This window comes from Bos taurus, chromosome 10, assembly GCF_002263795.3.
Source record: "Bos taurus isolate L1 Dominette 01449 registration number 42190680 breed Hereford chromosome 10, ARS-UCD2.0, whole genome shotgun sequence".
Classification (NCBI taxonomy): Eukaryota; Metazoa; Chordata; class Mammalia; order Artiodactyla; family Bovidae; genus Bos; species Bos taurus.
The window spans coordinates 10396544-10418407 of record NC_037337.1 but is presented as its reverse complement, the minus strand read 5'-3'; the positions used below and the strand labels follow the sequence as shown (position 1 = coordinate 10418407).

The 21864-nt window shown below is 39.8% G+C and overlaps 1 protein-coding gene across 2 annotated transcripts in view; it reads left to right on the top strand.

Moving 5' to 3' along the window:
- HOMER1 (homer scaffold protein 1) overlaps positions 1 to 11398 on the top strand; it is a 139769-nt gene extending 128371 nt beyond the window's left edge. The window contains exon 9 of one of the 2 annotated variants that reach the window (XM_059890509.1): positions 2872 to 11398. In XM_059890509.1, the coding sequence (XP_059746492.1) occupies positions 2872 to 3060 (189 nt within the window). In that variant the 3' untranslated portion in view covers positions 3061 to 11398. 2 annotated transcript variants of the gene reach the window in all.
- The last annotated feature ends 10466 nt before the right edge of the window (positions 11399 to 21864 follow it).

Here is a 21864-nt window from a genome sequence, read left to right as displayed (position 1 = left end):
TTTTGCTGCTTTTACCCTCTCTCCCCAGAAACCCTGCCTCTCCAGGTTGCCTCCTCAGGCCCTGTGTACACTGAGGCTGCCTCGTGGAGGCTGCTCTGGTCCACCAGGACTTTTGTTTTCTACCAGCATCTTGGCACTTTGAGTGGCCTTTCTCCTTCTTTGGGTTATTAGAGTTGTCTTGGGTGTTCATTCTCCTCTTCCCTCTTCTGTGTTTCCCCCTCAACCCTGCTTTGCCCTCTGCAAAGAGTTAGAGTAAGAACTTGAGAAGTATCTCCATGAGAAGTTGGTGCTTATATCTCCTAGGTATAGGTAACTGTACATTTGCAGTTGGAGAAGGCAATGGCAACCCACTCCAGTACTCTTGCCCGGAGAATCCCATGGACAGAGGAGCCTTGTGGGCTGTAGCCCACGGGGTCACAAAGAGTCGGACACGACTGAGAGACTTTCCTTCTCAGAGCCTAGTTACCTGGAAGACATCTCAGTAAATAATTGTTGAGTAACTCTTCTTCAAAATATGTGTGTCTTTTAGTCATTTTTCTGTTAAATTATTAATACTTATTTTGATGATCTGTGTATGATCATGTTTGATCTCTGTGAAGCTTAATAATCTAATTGGACAGTAATATATCTAGTAAGAGTTTAAGATGTGAATCAGATATCAATAAAGACAAATTTTGTAGCTTTTACTTAGATTAAATGATGCACGATTCAAATTTACAGAAAATGAACCTGACCTGGTCCCATTGATGGCGGTAATAATTGTTTAATTTTTTAATCACTCAAGTGTTGTAGGCTCCATATCTAACAAATACTGAGCATGACCTTCTGTCCACTAGCATTTTATACTTTCAGTTATTGCCTTCGAAAGCACTCAAAGGGATTTAGCAAGTTCTGGCCTCAGTGTTTTATCAGTGCTTTATCTTGGTGCCCTGACACATACTCACATATCAGTTAAAGAAGAAAGGGAAATAGGAGCACAAAAATCATAATAAGCAGAAGAATGAGTTGCGAGGGGGAGTGAAAGTTACGAAGAAGGGCTGGAAAGTATAGACAGAAGATAGAACTGGGACATGCCACCAACCAGGTTGCTTCATCCTGATCTTACATTGTCTGTTCTTCCTCTGGGATCTTATTCTCTGCCTCAGAATAGACCACAGCACCAACAGCATCATGTTGGATCCCTTTTGTTATAGGCCTGGTGAAATTCCTTCAATCGGAGAAATGGCTTAGAGCACAAGAGTCCTGGAAAAGAACAGTGCAGTTTTAATAGCTGGGGGAGTTTGGTGTTTTGCTTGCTTCCACTGAAAATGTTTGGCTGTTTCATTGATTGGCAAGGAGAACAAAGAAGCCTTTCACTTTTTAAGGATGGCTTTAGAGGGCAAACTGGGCGATGCCTGGTAAAGTGGGTGTTTTCTCGTGAATGATATTTGGTCTATTTTTACAGTTGGAAACATTCTGATCTTAAGCTTCTTGTTTGAGCAGGTCAGAGAGCGTGCTGTGGAATTCTTACATTTGATCCCAGGGTCTGTTTACTCCCCTATGGTTGAGACTTCATGAACTTGGCTTCTGAATTTATAAATATCTTATTGGTTTCAGAATCAGCTGTCAGTTTACTTATCTTCACCTTGTAGGTGATTTGAAGGGAAAAGATTAGAAACCTGGTTAACATCTAATAATAAATACTTTAGACTAGAAATCTCTAAGGTCTTTCTTTAAAAGTCGTTACAGCCGCACTATCCCTCTTTTTATATTTTCCCAGGCTCTTGCGACTTATCTGTGGTGTCTTTGCTTGAGGCTTGCTCTTGGTTAAACATGTGAATGTTTTTTTGTGCTGGGAATGCTAACTCAATGGTTCCTTTCCTATATGTATTCAAATCAGTTTTCCAGTTATTTTTCTTAGAATTTAAGTTTGCAGGCATTGTAGGATGAGTGGATTTTGGAAAGAAGTGTACGTAGCCCCAACAACCAGAGGGTTTCCTGTTTTCTGTGTGCTCTTTTGTTCCCGTCATTCACCTTCACACACACAGCTTTGCCTCCTTGTCGTTAGTGCACTGCTTCAAATTCCGTTATTTTCGTTTAACATGTACCAGATGCTTTAAGTAATTGTTTAAAAATCTACTATCCTTTAGATATAGTATATAGTAACTTATAAATCATTTGTAAGTACGCCAGGAATTCTGGCATTTGTTTTTAAAGTTTAAAAAAGTTTTGTTGTCATGAACTTTTGGCTTTCCTTTTGGCGTTGTTTTCTTCCCTTAATCCTCAGTATACTGGAGTTGCTTTTGTCTAATTCTCTTACATGTACAGGTATTCACTACAGTTTTTAACAGGTGAGCTATGTTCTCTACCATACACATTCATTTGATACTGAGGTGAAACGAAGCATAATTAACATATTCAGAGGATCCTAAAACTTATTTGAGAGAGTCATCTTTCTCCAGCATTGCCAAGAAAGAGAAAAAATTAATTTGTCTTTTTTTTCTGCCTGCTTTCACTTGAGATTGCTAACAGTGGTGTGTGAGGAGAAGGAGGTGGGCACAAATAGAAATGAGACGTACCCAATCCGCAAAATGGGTCAGCAGCCCCACCTTGGTATTTGAAGTACTTAGACTAACGTTGCCTTCATGAAGCAGGCAGGAGGAAATTTGTGCTCAGGGACAGATGGATTCATGAGCAGCCAGTCAGTAAAACTACATGGATTTCTTAGATGGCACAATCTGAAAACCTCCTTACATTGTGTTGAGATTCAGAAGCCCATCCTGATTATCAAACTGCATGGACTTATCACAGTATTCTAATAATAAAAGTTATATTGTTTCTTAAATCTTCAACTGACACACATATATATATATCACACTTTTGTTTCTAAAGGAAGTAGAAATTCGGAACAAAGACCTGGAGGGACAACTGTCTGACTTAGAGCAACGTCTGGAGAAAAGTCAGAATGAACAAGAAGCTTTTCGCAATAACCTGAAGACCCTGTTAGAAATCCTTGATGGAAAAATCTTTGAACTAACAGAATTACGAGATAACTTGGCCAAGCTACTAGAACGCAGCTAAGGAAAGTTAAATTTCAGTGCCAATTGATTAAAAAAGATACTGTCTCTCTTCATAGGATTGTTTGGGCTCCACATCAAGATTGCACAAAAAAAATTTGAATATCTCTTCTCCACGAGGAGGATCTTTTGAAAATTGAAATTGTATATTTCAGTGTAAATTTTAGAATTCAGCTTGTAGCTAGTTGGGGAAAAAAAAAAAGAGATGAAAAACTTGAACTACAAATTACCTCCATGTATATTATTGGCCATAGTTAACTAGAAAGTTATAAATAGACACTTAATGCAATCTTTTTTTCTGATATTAGCCAATGGGAGAATTAACAAATGTCTGGGTCACATCCCCCTTTTTGTGTTCAACACAGTGAAGGTTATCTGCTTTTTAAATTAATTTATTTATGATATCTAAAGCTGTGTTTTGTGCAAAAACTTAGTGATGAAAGCCCTGTCTTTTGTTGTAATCTGAATAATTTCTCAGGATATTTTTGCACTGCCAAAGGCAGTGCCATTACCAATTAATTCTTGCCAGGAGTGAAAGAGAGCTGCATCTTTAATTGAAACATACTATAACTGGGTGTATAGAGTTCTTCCCTTTTTTTATACTGGAAGATATTTCACTCTGGTGACCGCTCTGATACACTCTGGTGTTCTCTAATCTTATCTGCTGTATAGTTTACTTTTCCATATCGATTCCATGTATTTATGAAAAGATACTGTCTCCCATTTTATTACACATTTTAAAGCCAACTAATGAAGGCAGCTGAGTCCCTCCAAAATTTTTCTTTTTAAATTTCTAATAAATTTGACACACAGTACTGAAACATAGCAGCCCGTCACTGACGGTCTGGTCTAGCAATGTTAAGTATATTTACAGAATATGCAGTTACATTTATTTATATATTTTGCAAGAAATCTTTTCTGAATGATTAATGCATTTCAATTTACAAATACTAATGGTTGTTGGGGAACTGTTTATTATAGATCATTTTAAGGTGTATAGCTATTTTAAAGGCGATCCATTTCCATCAAGCAGCCAATCAGAGGACTATTGGGATTGGAGCCGTTTACTCTGTCTGGGTCTTCACACCAACCACATCTCTAGTCAATCCTCATAAGGCAATATTCTAAACTGTTAACTAGGCATTTCAAAAGAGGAATTCAATTCAGTGGGCTCTCCTCAGTGAACAGGTTTTAATGTTATTTTGATGTAATTTTAAAGGACTTTTAGCAAACATGCATTTCTTTATATATTTCTTTTAAGGAGCTATTTTAAAAAGTAAGTCAAGTGCTGTCTAGTCTGCTTATGGAGTAAGAATTGCATCAGAGTCCATATATTCTTGCTGTACAATGCTTGTGATGTTGAGGAGGGTTCTTTTTTAAAGTGTATGCTTGAGTATCGACTCCATGGAGTCTACAAATGCACTGACTTTTTGTTTGTACCCCCAAACAATTGAATTGTTAAGTACAAAATTAAGCTGATTAATCAATTTGTAACCATTTTTTCACTCACACAGCTACTCAACACCAGACAATTTTGTTTTATATATGTATGTGTATGTATATAAATACATACATATTAATTTATATTAGAGTGAAAAATAAATGGTTTGTTTCTAAAGTTAGTTTCTAAAGTGAGTTTTCAGGTGTCTCTGAAAAGTTTTTATCAGACACTTAATCATCATGTATTATATGTGCTATAATATCATGTACCTCCATCTATTTTAGGGTATTTTCCTCACCTATTTCTTGTAGGGAGGATAATTTAGGTACACAAGCTCAGAGCCATTTCTCTGATAAATCAGGTAATAAAATTTATTTGATTGATGGAATTTTGAAGTAGATGTGACTTTATCCATCAGTTTCTGAGTACAGAGCACCATATTTTAATTTAAATAGGGGATTTAACACTAGGGATCAGGGAATTTAGTTATGAAGAGTTAAAAAAATTAAAGAAAAAAAAACAGTATTAGCTATTGAAATGGTAAGTGAATTATTTTAATGATGTAATAAGATATTTTTAAATTTTGACATAGTTGTCATTTAATGGGAAAATAAGTCACCAAAATGTCTCCACTTGAATTGTATTGATATATGAGACATGTGTGTAATTCAATATATACATATACTCATATGTATATACAGAAAATTATTTTTAATATTTTCCTACTGATATGAAATTTAAAATTGGAAATTTTGTGAGTTTTTTCCTTTCCAATAGAGTCTACTTTTTTTCTTTTTTTTAGTGATTTCAACAATTTCTTGAGGGCTGCACCTTTAAATTCCCAGATTGTCTTTGGACATGTATAGTATATGGGATAAGGTGGACACAAATGCACATATAAATAAAATCTTATTAAGACTATTTTAAACACTCATTTACAGTAGGAGAGTACCTAGAGATCATCATCTACAAGTCATAATTAGGCCGTGTGCCTACCGTCATTTTCTCCATTTCTGTATTATATAAATAAAAGTTTGCATATTAAAATTTGATTTTTTTCCCAGAGACAAATATTATATAATGTATCTATATTTAGATCAAACTGTGGTAATATATTTATCAGAAAATAATGTTGGGGGGCTATAGCCTGAACATGTGGACTGGAAGTGACGCAGGGAGGGAGAGCAGAGATTGATCCCATTGTGTATAAGTTATTATATGATGACTGAATTCTTGTACAAAAAAACAACTGAAAAAAAGAAAAACAAAAATACAGTTTTTATTTTGAAATACCTTTGTTGTTCTCTGAAGAATGTACTTTATCTTTTTCTCCTTCAGTCTTTTACAGATGTTTTTAAAGAAGCATTTAAGTAACGGCAGCATTTACTTAAATCTTACAGGTGCTACTGGATTTTGCATTAGTATGTTACGTTGTGAAATCCTAACTTTGACATAAAAGGTTTTATAAGTATTTCCCTGCCTGGAAAATTAGTTTTTGTTTCTCCTCTCTCTTTTTCCTCTCTTTTTCCCTCCCTCTTTCTTCCTGCAGATTACAAAAGGCCATGAAGTTGCACCCCTTCTGTCCCTATGGGAGAACTCCAGCATCGCCATAGATTTAATGTTTTGCTGTCATTGAACGATTGAGAAGCAGTTAGAGGAAAAACTTACACCATTTTTTCAAGTGGAACTAAAAGAGACTCTCACAACTGAACCACCGCCACCTTTTAAAACTCATTTGTCTGCCTTGTTAAAATTAAATGTGTTCTTCCGCATGCGTGCTCCAGCCTTCCGTGTCTTACGTAACCCTGGAGTGTGTTCGGCCGCTCTCTCCTTTCTGCCTCTCTGACAGCTCTGGATTGGGAGGCGAGACGGAGGGAATACTTGTTTGGTGGCAGTGGTTTATTGTCTTTCTTATTTATAGAAATCCTTTTGTTTGATATCAAATGACTTTAACATCCTGATATTGTGATTGAAGCCATGAAATAGTCTTCATTGAAATTTTCTCTTCTGGATTCTTAGCATTGTTCCTTTATCCTTTGTGAAGTCAATTAATTTATATAAATCTTAAAGAGGAAAACTTTCAGGTAAGAAGTGGTTGAGAATGACACATGTAAGAAAAACATTTCTCCAGTAAGATACTATGCTATAATCAGTATTTGCTGTAAAGATAATTTTCATGTGAGAAAACATTTTAAAAATTGCTAGAAAGGGATCATTTTGGAATGGAAACAGATTTATCGTTCACCTTACTCTAAATTGTGTGAATGTATTTTTTAATAATATTCATGTTAAATTGGACCTTACCTTTTTTTTTAGCCTTTTATTTTGTACTGGAGTATAGTCAATTGGACCTTTAATTTTTATGGCAGTTTTTCTCTGTGGGAAACTGATGTATCGTTGTCACAGAAATAAGCATAGTTAATGAATTGAAGAAATGAATGTTTTTCTCTTTTTGTTTATATATTGTAAAATAGCTTCAAATAACTAACAATTTTACTCAAGAAAAGACTTGATCAGCACTACACTGCCACGTGATTTCTGCTTAGTATACTAGATAAAAAAGAACGGAGTTGTTTTTACCAAAAACAGGTGATCCAGGGAGAGAAATTGCACCCAGAATAGGAAAAGGCCATAAGCTCCCAATAGATTTCTAGTCAATTCATTCATCTCTGTAAGTACCCTTTTTATCTTTTAGATTAAAGCACACATTCCAGAGGATACCAGGAGAGTATGGGGAGAGGAGAGGATATTTTTTGTGAAACCAGGACCAGCCAAAGAGTAGGAGCATAATGCCCTCCGTTTTAATCTGAGACACATCAGGATAGCCAGAGTAATGTAAAGTGCTATTTCCTACCTTGCTGCTGCTTTTAACTAAACAATTTGGGATTGCCCTAATGAATTTCAGAGGCTTTCAAAAGATCCTCTCATTTTTGCCTGTCAGGATTTATAACCTAATATGATACATCACGTTCAGAACTCAGCATTCTGTGGCATTCTGACCTACTTTGTCAATTATTTTCACGTCAGATTTACCCAGGGACAGAAAGATTACTCTGCTTTCTCCTAATAAAACCAAATTAAGTGACAATGGGTGCCTAGTAAATGCAAAATTAAGCCCATTCTGTAATATAGAGAAATTTTTCTGTTTTTAGAAAAATTTCTTCTGTGGGTATTTTTTCTAGCTACATTCATTATTTTATCTTGTTGTCTGTGTTTTATAACTATGTTACTATATATGCATAAATATATAGTAAGTCATATCTATATGACTTGTATATATGACTTTTTGGGTTATTATACCTTAAGTGGAATGACTGTTTCAGAAAACAGGGCTAGAAGTAAATGTTTTCTCAACAACTTCAATATGAAAGCAAATAGAAATAGGTGTTTGTTGAATATCTGCTGTGTGACAGGCACTGCACTAACTGTTTGATATTCATTTCTGCATATAGGGTCCCTGCCAGGGGTGTTCCTTTGGAGGGGGGATGCAGGGGAAAGGCCCAAATGATTGCACCTGCTGTGTTCCCCAGCAGTCAGTCTGGCTATCCTGTCCACTGTCGAAGGTGGAGATCTTGTTCATGTTGCTGGTACAGTTTTCCCCTCGAGCTTGCCTGCCTTACCTCTCTATAATATCTCTGTTAGGACACTTCCTAACTATAAATCTTGTATTTGCTTTTCTTGAACTTCTTCCTGCAGCCTCCTTTGGTGTTCACAACGCCTGTCAGTCAGTTGCAGGTCATACTTTGTGAGTGTCATATTTAGCAGTATGTTTTACTCTCCAGTTTTTTTAATTTATAGACTTCAGATAATCCAAGGAAAGTAACTTTCATATGCAGAATTTCAGTCTGTAAAATTTAAGTAGCAAACTACTTATGAAGGTCTTGGGGAGACAAATTACGTGATAAAGTTCCTAGCAAAATAAGTTGTAAACCTGTAAAACTCCTCCCCCAACACTAAATTAGTAGCTAAGCAGGATGTGGGTTTTGCAGTCAGCACTGGGGAACTTTGTGGCCAGTTCTGGTTCCACAGAAGTTAAAGCTTCTTCAGGTTGATCAAGACATTCCATCAGCCACAAAAGTAACTCATGGCCCTGGGTACTTTAGATGGGGGATAGCCCTCATATAAAGGAATCCTGTATTGTGTCTTTTTTGCATCTGACTTAATGTTTTCAAAGTTTCCATGCTGTGGCTTGTATCAGAATTTCATTCCCTTTCAATGCTGAGTAATATTCCATTGTATGGCTATACCACATTTTGTTTATCCATTTATCTTTTGATGGATCCTTGGACCAGTTCCACCTTTTGGCATTTGTGAGTAATTCTACAATGAATATTCATACACAAGTATTTGAGCCATGCTTTCATTTCTTTGAATATATACCTAGGAGTGGAATTGCTGGATCATACAGTAACTCTATCTTTAATCTTTTAATAAAGGGTTGAGTTTGAACTAGAATAATTTAAAAGTCTTATGGAGCAAGGTGCCATCTCATTGGGAAATCACAGTTGTGGGGTTAGTATTTGTTAACAGACCTGTAAGTGATCCATTGGCCTCTTAAGTTGTGCCTTCAACTCTCTTAAACCTAAAACATAAATAATCTAAAACATCTGTTAAGCACCTGCTCTATTCCAGGAATAGAAACGCAAGGAGAGATGCTTGTCCTTTGGTGCAGAACACAGTTCACAGAGCATAAATGCTATGATAGAGAGGAGCCCTAGTATGAGGGGGACCAGAGGGAAGAAGAGTCAAGAAATCTTTCCCAGAAGAGGTGATCCCCAACCGAGTTTTGGTGGAGGAGTGGGGGCTAGCTAGTGTAAGAAGGGGTGTGAGGGAATTGTCGAGAGTGTGGCATGTGCAAAGACTTGGATGGATGAAAGCATTGAGGCATTCAGAAAATTAGAATGCGTTCGTATACTGACACATAGGGTGTTAGGGAAGGGTGTATGGCAAAAGATAGCGATTGAAGAGTAGGCAAAGGGTAGATCAGGAAAGACTTTTTAAGCACATGAAAGATTTGGGTTTTATTCTGTAATAATCTGGAGATATTGAAGGATTATTTTTGTAGAGAAGTAATGTAGTGTTAAAATACATGGTTTAAAAATCTGGGTATTGAGACTCCCCTTGGTGGTCCAGTGGTTAACTCTGTGCTTCCATTACAGGGGGCATGGGTTCGATCCCTGGTTGGGGAACTAAGATCCCACATGCTACATGGCATGACCAAAGAAAGAAAATAGAGTCTAGATAGCTCTAGAGATCACAGTAGTCTCTGTTAAGAGGCTCCATTATGTGGCTCTGCTGGAATAGAGAAGTTGAAATGGATTCAGAGAGTATTTGGGAGATAGAATGAGTACGGCTTCTTGGTAGAATCAGTAGATGGCAAAAAAAAAAAAAAAGGAGAATACAGGCTGATTCCTAGCTCTCTTGAGTTGGACAACCAGGTGAACAATCCTATTTACTGAGACAGTGAATTCAAGATGGGGAATGGCTTAGTTTTGCTGAAGGCAAGACAAAACAAGATGAATGATGGGTTAGATCTGTTTTAAGTGTAAGATACCTGTGGAATATCTGAGTGGAAATATGATTCTAGTTGGGGCTTAGGAGAAAAATTGATGAGCTGGAGATAAGCTATTTGAGGATTGTCAGCATATGTAATTATAACTGAGGGCATGGAAAATGGGGTGATTACAAGATGAAAATGTTACTTTGGGCCAGGTGTAAGACAAGAGCTTGGAAAGAAACAGAAGGAATGACCAAGAGTGCTGAGTAGATGGCCAGAGCGGGGGACTCGTGGAAGCCCAGGGTGGAGTTTCAGAAAGCCAGGTTTCACATGAGGTTCAAAACGCTGACATATCAACTCTTGCCTTGAGCCAATGATATTCCAAGTATGTTCTGCTGAGACCTTTCGTTAATATTTGCTTGATACATTTTAACATAAAATTAAAAATGAACAAACTCAGATATGCAGTTTATAACCTTCTAAAACGTTGAAATCTGGCAAACATCTGCACCAGGTTAACTGTTTTTGTGCAGATGCCAACATAAACATAAGCATAAACATATCTCTGGTAAACTGAAGAGCATCTTGGTATTTCAAGGTGAACTATTAAAGAACCACTACCATTTCTTAATGTGAATCAGAAATTTCTCAAAACTGTGCAACCGAAACAAAATATAGAAATAGGATCAACATACGATAATATCTGTCTTCTGTAAACCTCAAATGCTGTTTATGAAAATAGCTTCACTTTTCTTATTGACGTATTATTAAATTAAATGCTACATACCATTCTGTTAATATATTGGTTTTCCATGAAGCTGTCATTTCTAAAAAGCTATAGGGATGGGGAGGGGGGGTCACTCTTTCCAAGTAGAACTTGGCTTATTACCTTTTCTGTGGCTGAGCCGCCTCTCCTCAAAGTCAAGTTCTAGAAGCTTGAGTGTATTACATGTATCTTTTTTAAATGTGTTATTTTGATATTGAATTCACCACTAGGACCAGATGGCATTTGTGTTTTCATTGCTGTAGAAAGTTTAGAGAGTTAATATTTCTGTTAATCTTAAATGATCCTTACTCTTTTTCATATTGATTCATAAACAGGTCACTGTATACAAATTATCTCTGGTATAAATGATCTCAAACGAGGACAACAACAACAAAATATTCTCTGTACTTGGTTTTAGAATGCTGTATGGTATATTTGATTTTTATTTCTAGTTTGAGTTAAAATTAGCTTGAATTCCTTGAGTAGACATGACTTGCACTACTTAGGCAACAAATTAGAGCATGTTAGATATTCCAGGAAGAAAAGAGGAGCTTCTGGTTTTCAAATTTGGCTCCAACTAATCCATAAAATTTGCAAATCACTTGTGAATTGTCAAATAAACTCTTCCTTTTAAACCACTTTTGTTCATATTGTTCTTATGTAGTGATTAGTCCTGGTCTCCTTTGGCAGAGCCTTTATTTTAGATTATGTCCTGTGCATTAAAATCCCGGGTTATATATAATATACGGAACATCACTGTCTATGGCACACGTCCTTCTCACAGCAGCTCACAACCAGTTTTCACAGCAGTGTTGTGACTTCAGTGTTCTTGTTATCCCCATTTTATCGATTTTGTAGAGTCTGAGATGCAGCACCATTAAGAGATGAACCAAGTAAGAGGCAGAGCATGGAGCAGAGCACAGGTCCTTGGCCTGTTCATCCTGCTCCCTTCCCACTGCGTCGTGTCTGAACTGTGCACAGCAGACCTTTTGTAAAAAGGCAGGTACAAACTTCACCAACTCATGATATTTAACGAGTAGTACTTAATGAGAAAAATCGTTTTTTCTTTCCAAAACATTATGTTTTTGAATACTTATCTCTCTGCTTCTCTCCTTTGTAAGGAAAAAAATCCTTTATTTTTCACTTAAATTATGGAAGTGGTTCACATATGCTTTCCTTTTGCAAATATCTTTAATAATACAGATAAAGCAAAAGTCACCCTTGATCTTTCAGTTCCAGTCCTAGAAATTACTACTATCATCTGTTTCATGTATAGCCCTTTAGCATTTTTATATGTATTTGTATACAGTATATATGTGTTTATAGAAATAACTAGTTGTGTTTGAGGGGAGGCGGTACATCAATCTTATCAAATGGTATGTCTTGTTACACAATTGCTATTAATCTCTTGGGAAGATCTGTCCAGGTTAGTACACATAGACTTGCCTGATGCTTCCTAACTCCTTCAGTGTATTGAGTTTATGGATGGGTGACGGTTTATTTAAGCATTTCCGTATTTACTTGCTTTTTTGTTCTGCCCCTTCTTTCAGACCCTGATGCTATTAAGTTAAGTGCTAGAGGTATTCAAGATTGTTTACTACCCAGTTACCAAACGTTCCACAGTGCCTCTCATGTCCATAGTAAGAATGAACTCTGGATAAATAGCCTTTCCTGAAAACTAAAATCCACACAAAAAAATTCAACTGGTCTTGATGAAAATCCTTCTGAATCCTACATTCAACACCTAGCAACAAGCTTCGGACATAGTCGTTGCTCTTGGAAATGTGCTGAGTGACTGAACATGCTTACTGCCATAGAAGAGAGGACTCTTGGTGTAAATGTTCGCCTTTGCGTAGTGATTGGGTATACCAGCTGTCCAAGGCCAGCATCTGGGTCTGCCTGGAGGACCCCAGGTGTGTGTAGGACAGTTTAAAACTCAAAGTGCTCTGCTTAGAGCCTTCAAAGCAGGAAAAAAGGACATAAGTTTAAAAAGGAAAGGAGAAATGAGAAGATGCTTAAACTGTGGTGTGTCCCAGGAGTTTAAAGACTCACTTTAACCTCACTTTATAAGACTCACTTTTCCAGGAGTCTTTTGTCACCTTAATGGTGGCTTTGCTTCTGATCCATCCCCTACCAGGTGGCTGCTCACTGAGTCAAACATTTTATGAGCACCTGCAGTGTCGCAAGGAGCTGTGCTGGGCCCTAGGAGTGCAAAGATGGTAAGACACATCCCCTACCTCGAGAAGATTATTCTCTAAAATGAAGGAAGCGTGTTAGCCAGTAGGTGCAATACAGCATGAACCTTATCATGAAAGGAGTTATAACTTCTGGGGAATATGCAAGGAGTAGGGAGATAGAGTCATTGAGGAGGGGGCCTTTGAGCCGAGATATAAAAGGGGAATAGCCATCTACTTTGAAGATCAGGTGGATGGGTGGAGAGCCGAGCAGAAAGGCTCATCACAAGAACAGAGCTGTGGGCTCCAATTCAGTTTCCTGCTCAGCGGCTTCGCTTGGAGCAACAGAGCAGATGGGTGGACAGACTCCAGATGGGACCTTAGCGTGTGTCCTCTGCAGTTCTGACTTTTCCTAAGGGGAATGAAAAGCCACCAAAACCTCAGAGGAGGAAAGTAATGGGACTAGATTTACATTTTAGAGAAAGGAAGTCACTGGCCACAGAATCAAGAACAAATTCAAGACTATGTGAGGTGATGGGGTGTTAACTAACCCTACTGTGGTGATCATTTCACAATATATACATGTATCAAATCATCAGTTGAACACCTTAAACTCACACAATGTTACATGTCAATTGTAGCAATACAGGTAAGAGACTAAAAAAAAATAGGAAAATGGAAATGAAGTGAAAATAGCTGAACCAAATACCAAAGATATTCAAGAGATGTGTTTTGAGATGGTATGTTGAAAGTTTTAATTTCTGCTTCTTTTCTGGCATTTATTGCTCCTTTCCCCCACTTCGTTGCTGTTTAGTTGCTAAGTCGTGTTTGACTCTCTTCAACCCCATGAACTGTAGCCCGCCAGGCTCCTCTGTCCATGAGATTCTCCAGGCAAGAATACTGAGCAGGTTGCCATTTCTTTCGCCAGGAGATCTTCCCAGCCCAGGGATCAAACTTCATCTGCTGCATTGGCAGGTGGGTTCTTTACCACTGAGCCACCAGGGAAGCCCTTCTCTCTGCCCCTGCCCCCCAGTTCAGGCAACAGCACAAACATCCTCTTCTCTGGCCCTTGGGATTGGATCACTACTGTAGTAAAGAGAGAGTCAACTCTCTACTTTTGGGTTTCTCCCCTTGAATGATACCTTTTTAAAAAGACACCCCCGTCCCCATGAAACAAGGAAGAGGAATTGAAGGGAGAGAGGTGAGGAGAGGGTGGTAAGAGTCACCAAGAAGGCCTGAGCGGTGCCTCTCCTCCCAACACACCAGCCTGAGATCGGAGTTTAGCAAACAAATACATGAGTCTGCAGAGAGGATGGAGAACCAAAGTGCAGAAGACATCCAACTGCCTCAGTTTCCATGCTTTGCCTGGAGGTTTCTTGGGGGTCCAAGGTGGCCAAGGGAGGAGCTGAGGATTTTCCCCACCTCACCCTCAAGCAGTCACGTGCCACCAGCAGAGGAGCCAGTGAATCAGACAGAAGGTCACCTGCATGGATGTGGCACCAGCGAGCAGATGGACATTGGTGGATGCTGATTTGGAAGCATGCGAGTGACCAGGGCCAGAAGGGACCCAGCTGTGTAAGCAAATGCAGCATCAGCACAAGTGGCTCAGTAACCAGGACCCGCATTTCCCTAGCCCCCCAAGTGCTTGATAATGAGGTGAACTTAATTGTAATTGCAGGGAGGAGGTGGTTTCAGCTGGGGAACTCTGATTGGCTGGGTTTATCTTAAGTTGACAAAAACTGTTTCTGCTGCTATACAGAAGGTATTTTAGAATAACATTATATTGTTTGCACAGTCTAGCTGTGGCCTGGGAACACGTATCCGCTAGCAGTACACATTGTGGGACTTCGTAACTGTCTGGAAGAGCGCTAGGTTCCTAGCCTGGGTCTAGAGAAAGGTAACTGCAGTGCCTGGTGACCCTGAGGTGCTCCTCCAGAGGCTGTACGGACCTGATGCTTGGGAGGTAAGTGCAGGCTAGCGAGATGAGTTTGAAAGTTACCAGAAGACAAGCGATTGGTGAAGCGGCGAGTGGATGAAGGTGGGTAAGGAGGACAGGACCAGAGTCCTGGAAGCACTGACACATAACCGAGTGTGCAGAGAAAATGCAGTTAGACGAGCCTATGAGGAAAGGTCCAAAATAGAGAACTAACAGTGGATACCAGATAATCAAATTGATAACTCATTTTTTAAAATACTAAATCAATAGAATCCAGCCCAGGAGAGTTCATGGGTACAAACTAAAATTCTTTGAGATATCTCTTATTATCCAGGAAGTTATCTTCCTCATGTCCAAACTTGAGGCCATGTTCTCGTTGCCTGAAGATGTCAAGATTCCCTCTGCCAGGGCCTAATTCGTGTTAAAATGGCAAAGCCTTACTTATTTCCGTAGTGCTCCTGCAAGGTTGATCGTGGTTCATGTATGCAGAGAACATTTCTGCATGTTATGCCAAGGAGCTGTCAGGATTTTTCCCCCCACTATCTTACCCAGTTCCCCTTTTAAGAAAGGATCTCTCACAATTTATTTTCAGAGATTAAGACTAAAATATTTTTTTGTTCTTTTGGCCTGGGCTTCTTATTTCTAAGCATTAACAACTACATAAATCCATTATTCCCTTATCACCCTGGCTGCCAGGAAGTTCAAGACCAGATTTTGGGCTTAATTGCTGTAGGGCTCCTCAGATAGGGATTCTTAGAATTCTAGATTTTTTTCTTCCTTTTGGCCCTTATTTATTAGTTTCTATTTTCTGTGTTTTTTTTGTTTTTGTTTGTTTGTTTGTTTGTTTTATCAGTAGTTTGGTTTTGTTATACTGGTCTGATGTTACTTATATTTTTATAATAAATTACTCCAAATCTTTTTATATTTTTTTAGTTTGGCAGAAAGGATATGTCATCATAATTTTTCAGGGTTTTTTTTAACCTGTATGTCTAAGGCTGACCATTGGTCTGTCAGTAACTGCTGTCTTCATTTATTATTTGCAAAGTTCATTCTGTTGAATAATCAGGGCATCTTTTTTCTCCATGAAGTGAAAGTTGCTCAGTCGTGTCTGACCCTTTGCGACCCCATGGACTATCCAGTCCATGGAATTCTCCAGGCCAGAATACTGGAGTGGGTAGCCTTTCCCTTCTCCAGGGGATCTTCCCAACCCAGGGATCGAACCCAAGACTCCCACACTGCAGGTGGATTCTTTACCAGCTGAGCCACCAGGGAAGCTCTTTTTCTCAATAGTCAACTCATATATTAACAACAGCAAAACTTAAACATGTGATTGCTTGATGATATAGAGCATTTAAGAAAACAAGGTAACCTTAGTGAAGTGATAAAAAGCTTTCCTTTTTCGTCTGTCCGATATCTTTCATGGCCATGTTGGTTAGAATGATGTCCGCTAATCTTACAAGTCATTGATATAATTTTTTTCCTCCATATTTCATGTCAGAACTGATGACAAGCTTCTCACTCTGACTGTTGCCTATCACAAGCAAGAACTCAACAGAAGTAAATAATAGCATCGATTCCCCTGTACTGCTAAGTCCGTAACTGCGGGCGTGCATTCATTTGTCACGTCTGTTGGACTCTCACTTCTTTTTTAGGTGTCAGGATCCACTGTTCCCATCACCAATGAGGACGATTAGTATTAGTTTCCCCTCCAAAGAACTATTGAAAGAGAGTTTGTCAAGCCCAAAGTTTTCCCCAAGAGTCCTGCTGAAGATTGGCCCCTGGGGAGAATGCAGCCTTCTTCAGAGAGTGAAGAGTACGCCATGCAATTCTCCTTTTCCTCTCCTTGCTACTTACTTAATCTTTAAGCCACATATGCCGGGTTAGAAGGCAGTCACCAGTCATCATTGCTTTAATTCTCCCAACTCAGTTGGCGCTGAGCCACCTGAACAGAGAGTTGGCTGAGATTCTCCATTGAATAAGGCTCAATGGAAGGACTCAGTAAGGACTTAATGTAGCTTGGGGGCCTCAACCAGCAGCTGCTGAACACTAGCTTGGGTTCCTGCGAAGGGGGAAGCGGTCTAAACTTTCCTTTAAGCTAATGATTTGATCATCAAATCAAGATGTCTCAAACCTATAGTTCCAGTTTTAATTGATAGCATTCTGTTTGAAAGAGCAGTAACTTCAAGGGAGGAGAGTAAGAGCTTTGATTAACCACAGAGTTTGTATTGGACCCTGCACATCAAGTCATTTGGTCCTTGCAACAGTCCTGGGAAGGGCTGTCGTTCTTCACAGGGAAGCACCCAGGGACCCCAGGAAACCAGTGGTCACCCAATGTCATATAACTAACAAAGGAGGGAGTCTAGTTTGAATTCTGATGGGTGTGACTCCTGTTTTTCCTCTAAGAGGCATATTTTTCTTTGCTGACCTCAACAACGAGAGAAAAAGAAGTAGAAAGATAATCCAAAAAATGGAGTGACTGCTCACTTAAGAGGCTGTAACAAGACTGGAGCTTGGTGGCTACTGCTGGAATCTCCAGAACAGGGTCCTTAGGAAGATTCCTAAATTGCTGACCAAGACTCATTCAGTCCTTTCTGTTGCCTGATTTATCATCTGACCCCAGGGCTGTGCTGTCAGTTTGGGATTTTAAAGAAAGCAAAGCTAAGAATCCATGCAGTGCTCACACCTCCCATCTAATGCCTTGATGCCTGAAATCTTTATACACAATAGGGGAAATACATGTGAGGAAATTTGCATTCAGTGATTCAACAGCTCTCCAAATACAGCTTCCTACTCGAGCCAGGATAGATTAATTCCTGTCGACTCAGAGGAGCCTCAGGGACAGGTTTTTGGAAAACTAGACCTTGGGGCTTCTGGAAACTTGGCACTCATGCTACAGAGCATTCCTGTTCCTGCCTCCTTTTTCCTCTGGAAAGACTCCCAGGATTGCTGGTGTTGGGGTCAAATGAGGAGGTCAGTGGTAACACAGGTGACGACATAACCCTTCCACCGCCTAGAGAGCCTCCTTAGCCTTTTCCCAGATGTAGTCACTAGTAAAGAACTTCCACTTGAGCCTGACTGGAGTCCACAGATTTTAAATGAAGATTTTCATGCCACCCTGTCTAAACCCTAGGTTAGGGTTTGTTGCAGACTTGGAGAGCTGGCAGCAGCTCTTCAGAGCAAGAATAGGTAGGATTCCTTGAAAATCTGCAGCATGGAAAGCTCAAAAATGCTTTTGAGATTCAACTTCATCTCTGAGCTCTGAAAGCAACTGCATGATGATGGGGGCTTCTGCTCTCTTTGCAGAACCCAGGCTCCCTTTGAGAATTTGTAAATGTGAATTGAGACAGCTTTTCGATAAGCTGTTACTTCCTCCTCTCTATTGTTTGGGTCAAAGAATTTTCTAATTTCATTCCAGTTCTTTTCACTTTTTATGTTGTGAAAAATAGTCATACCAAGAAAGACTTGACAAATGCACTCTTCATATCACATATTCTCAAAGTATTTTTTTCTGAGAGGAATGAAAGTAATTTTACTTGTTGGGTTTTGGTCAAGTACTTACATATGACATGCTTTTTCTATTAAATACATATTTTCGGACCTACCTGATTACAGTACTTAAAATGTCACGCATCCAGTGGCATCCTGTCTAAAGTAAGATTCATTGTTACTGCTAAAGATGACTTTATAAATATCCCTTCAAGAATTATGCATGGTATTGACAACAGAAAGCACACATAAATTGATTTTTGTTAATTAGAATTTTGTTAGCCTTATGTTTTGGATTAAGAATGAGATGTGGTCAATTAATGGTTTAATTCCATTTTTATTGCAAACAAGAATGAAAAAAGGAACAAATATTTCAACACTGGATTCCTCTTGAATGAATTCATTACTAGTGGTTTTGCATCTGGTGAAGGTGTGAAATTGTGCCCAGAGTGGCATTGATCTGCTCCACTCAAGGGCCCAGTCCTTTAGTGGACAGTGCTGGCCTGAGAGAAGTGATCTCTGCATGTCTGTTAAGTCTCAGGGGCTTCTGGGGTTTGGTGAGAAGCTAGTGCTAAAAATGATTTTTTTCCACCAGATTCTAGGTGGAGAAGATATGTCATCCAGTGTAAATGATGGCTGGATCGTTTCACTCTGACAGTATGAGCCAGGTCTTAGGACTGTGCAGTTTTTCATGACGTTTCCATCCGTGAACAATTTCACACACTTGTGTTTGCCCTTCAGTGTTATTCACACACAGGACCTGCCAACAGTTTTAGCAGTCCTTGCGATTCTATTGACCCTTCACCTCCCCAGGCTCCCGTTTCCTCCCTTGCAAAAGAGGAAAATGGTCTATAACTTCTTCCAACCTCTTCTTCCATCTTTAGAATATTCAATACATTCAGGGAAGGAAAAGGTTAAGAATCATTGCCTTGAAGAAAACTCTCAAGTTTCTACTATCTAAGGGCAAAGATGGCCTGCAAATCATTTTTATTGTCTCAAAAACTTAAGACCTTTTGAAACACACACCTACCATATGACCCAGCCATTCTACTCCTAGCTGCTTACTCAAGAGAAATAAAAGCATGTCCACAGAAGAGTGTTGTATCAGCAACTTTATTCCCAATAACCCCAAGCTGGAAACAACCCAATGCCCATTAACAGGTAAATGAATAAATGAAGAGTTTTCTATCCATACAATGAATTATTATTGACCAATGAAAAGGAACAAACTGGTGCATGTGGTAACATGTATTAAGCTGAATCAAAGAAGCCAGACACAAGATTACATACGATGTATTCTGAAGAACGCAAACGAATCCATTACTGTTACAGAGGGAGGTCAGTGGTTGCTTGTGGACCGTGGAAGGAAGTGTTGTTCTGTAGTTTCACAGGCGGATGCAACTGTCAACGTTAATCAAAATGTACACTTTAAATGACTGCTGCTGCTAAGTCGCTTCAGTCGTGTCCGACTCTGTGCGACCCCATAGACGGCAGCCCATCAGGCTCCTCTGTCCACAGGATCCTCTAGGCAAGAACACTGGAGTGGGTTGCCATTTCCTTCTCCGTTAAATGACTACAACTTATGTAAATTGTTTCTCAAAGTTATCAGGGAAAATTGTTTTGTAAGCTCTTGACTGTTCAACCTGAGACTTAAAACACATAATGGGCACAGATTCGTTTTACATGGCCATATCGTCAAAAAAGGGTCAATGAACCCAAAATTGTTCTTAAACATTCTGGAAAGCCCTTGAGTTACCGAGCAGCATATGTGAATTTGTAGGAAAAGAATTTATCTTCTGTTTTCAGGTAAAGCCCGAAGCAAAGAACTGCCTTAGGAGTGATGCCAGGTGTGCAGGGCCATTGAGCTCTGCTTATTCCCAGCCCTTCTGCAGCCCTCTGAGTCCTGAGAACCAGCTGGTTCCGCAAAGGCAAGTACATGGTGGGGAACCGCTTTTTGTCTTTTTAGCAACACCGATTTCTTCCTTTACTCTGTCCAAGGTGGTGTGTGTCTACTCAGAGGTGGATTCCTTTCTATATTTTGAATGTACACTCAGAAACTAAGAGGGCTTTCCCAGGTAGTGCTAGAGTGGTAAGGAACCCACCTGCCAATGCAGGAGACGTAAGAGCGGTGGGTTCAGTCCCTGCGTCAGGAAGATCCCCTGGAGAATGGCATGGCAACGCACTCCAGTCTTCTTGCTTGGAGACTCCCATGAACAGGGGAGCCTGGTGGGCTACAGTCCATGGGGTCGCAAAGAATTGGACACTGCTGAAGTGACTTAGCACTCGGAAAGCAGAAAGCTGTAGGGCACCTTCTTTATAGGCTACATGGAGTGACCAGTTTTAGTTGGCACCACTTACAGCATCACAAGCTGTGAGATTTGGAAGGAACTTCAGAAATTCTGTCCAAATTCCCAGAGGAGGAAGCTGAGGCCCAGAGAGGGTAAGGGACTGGTCCAAGCACACACAGCACAAGCAGGACTAAAAATCACCGCTCTCCAGGAGTCTCTCCAGTGTAATGCACTGAAAAAAAGTGAAGCCTCAAATCTCTAGCCAGATCCTAAGTCTAAGCTTAATTAGCCTGTTGCACTTTTTTTTTTTTTTTTTTTAATGAAAGCTGTAAAATTGCTGCATTCCAACTGAGAGAAAGACCACAAATTCTCAGCTGTGGCCTACTGTGAGGAAACGTAAGGATCAAACCTCAGCATGGGAGTGAATGCGAGGCATTTAGGATTATTGTGGAACTTGGCCACAATAACAAAAGCCTGTTCCGTGGTGGAAAGGACCATGTTAAATTTCCATTCTTATTGGCATTTGAAAAAAATAGAACAGAAATTATTTCTTGGGTAGAAGCAGTTTCTGTGACTGGGAAAGATTTCTTGCTCATTACTCCTCCCTTTAGTGTTCATATATTTCCCCTTGATGGCTACTGAAACAGCAGATGCTTCATACAGAGAACATTTATCACAGCAGATTCTTGATTAAAGGTTCTTCCAGTGAAGCAGTCACGGCCAAGGGAGTAAATTAGGCTTTTTCCGGAAGCTCCACGAACACTCAGTCTAACATGGCTCTAATTTCCAAACTAGAGTTTGGCAGGCCCAGGTCTCAGCAACGTCCCCAGCTGCCTCCTGTCACACCTGACCTCTTGGTGCCTGGACAGGGGCGGGGTTTCACGGGGCTGAGACCCCTCAGGGGTTGTCACACTGCTTCCCAGTGGCGCCTGGACGGCACCTGGGATGCCCCTGCTGGTTCGGGGAGATGAGCTGTGTGATTTCGCAGGGGCCTTGGCCCTGTGATTGCCTGGTGTGCTGGTAACATGCTCTTCATGTAGATTCCCCAGAAGGTCAGTTGTAGAGTTTGGTAGAATGAGGACGGTAACTTCCACAGGAAGCCTTTGGATTGTTAGAAGCTGAAGAAGCAACATCAGCGGCCCCCACTTCTGGGGCGGGGGCTCCTGGATCACCAAGCAACAGCGCTTTCTGGAACTGTTGGCAGTCGTGGGCCCCACCCT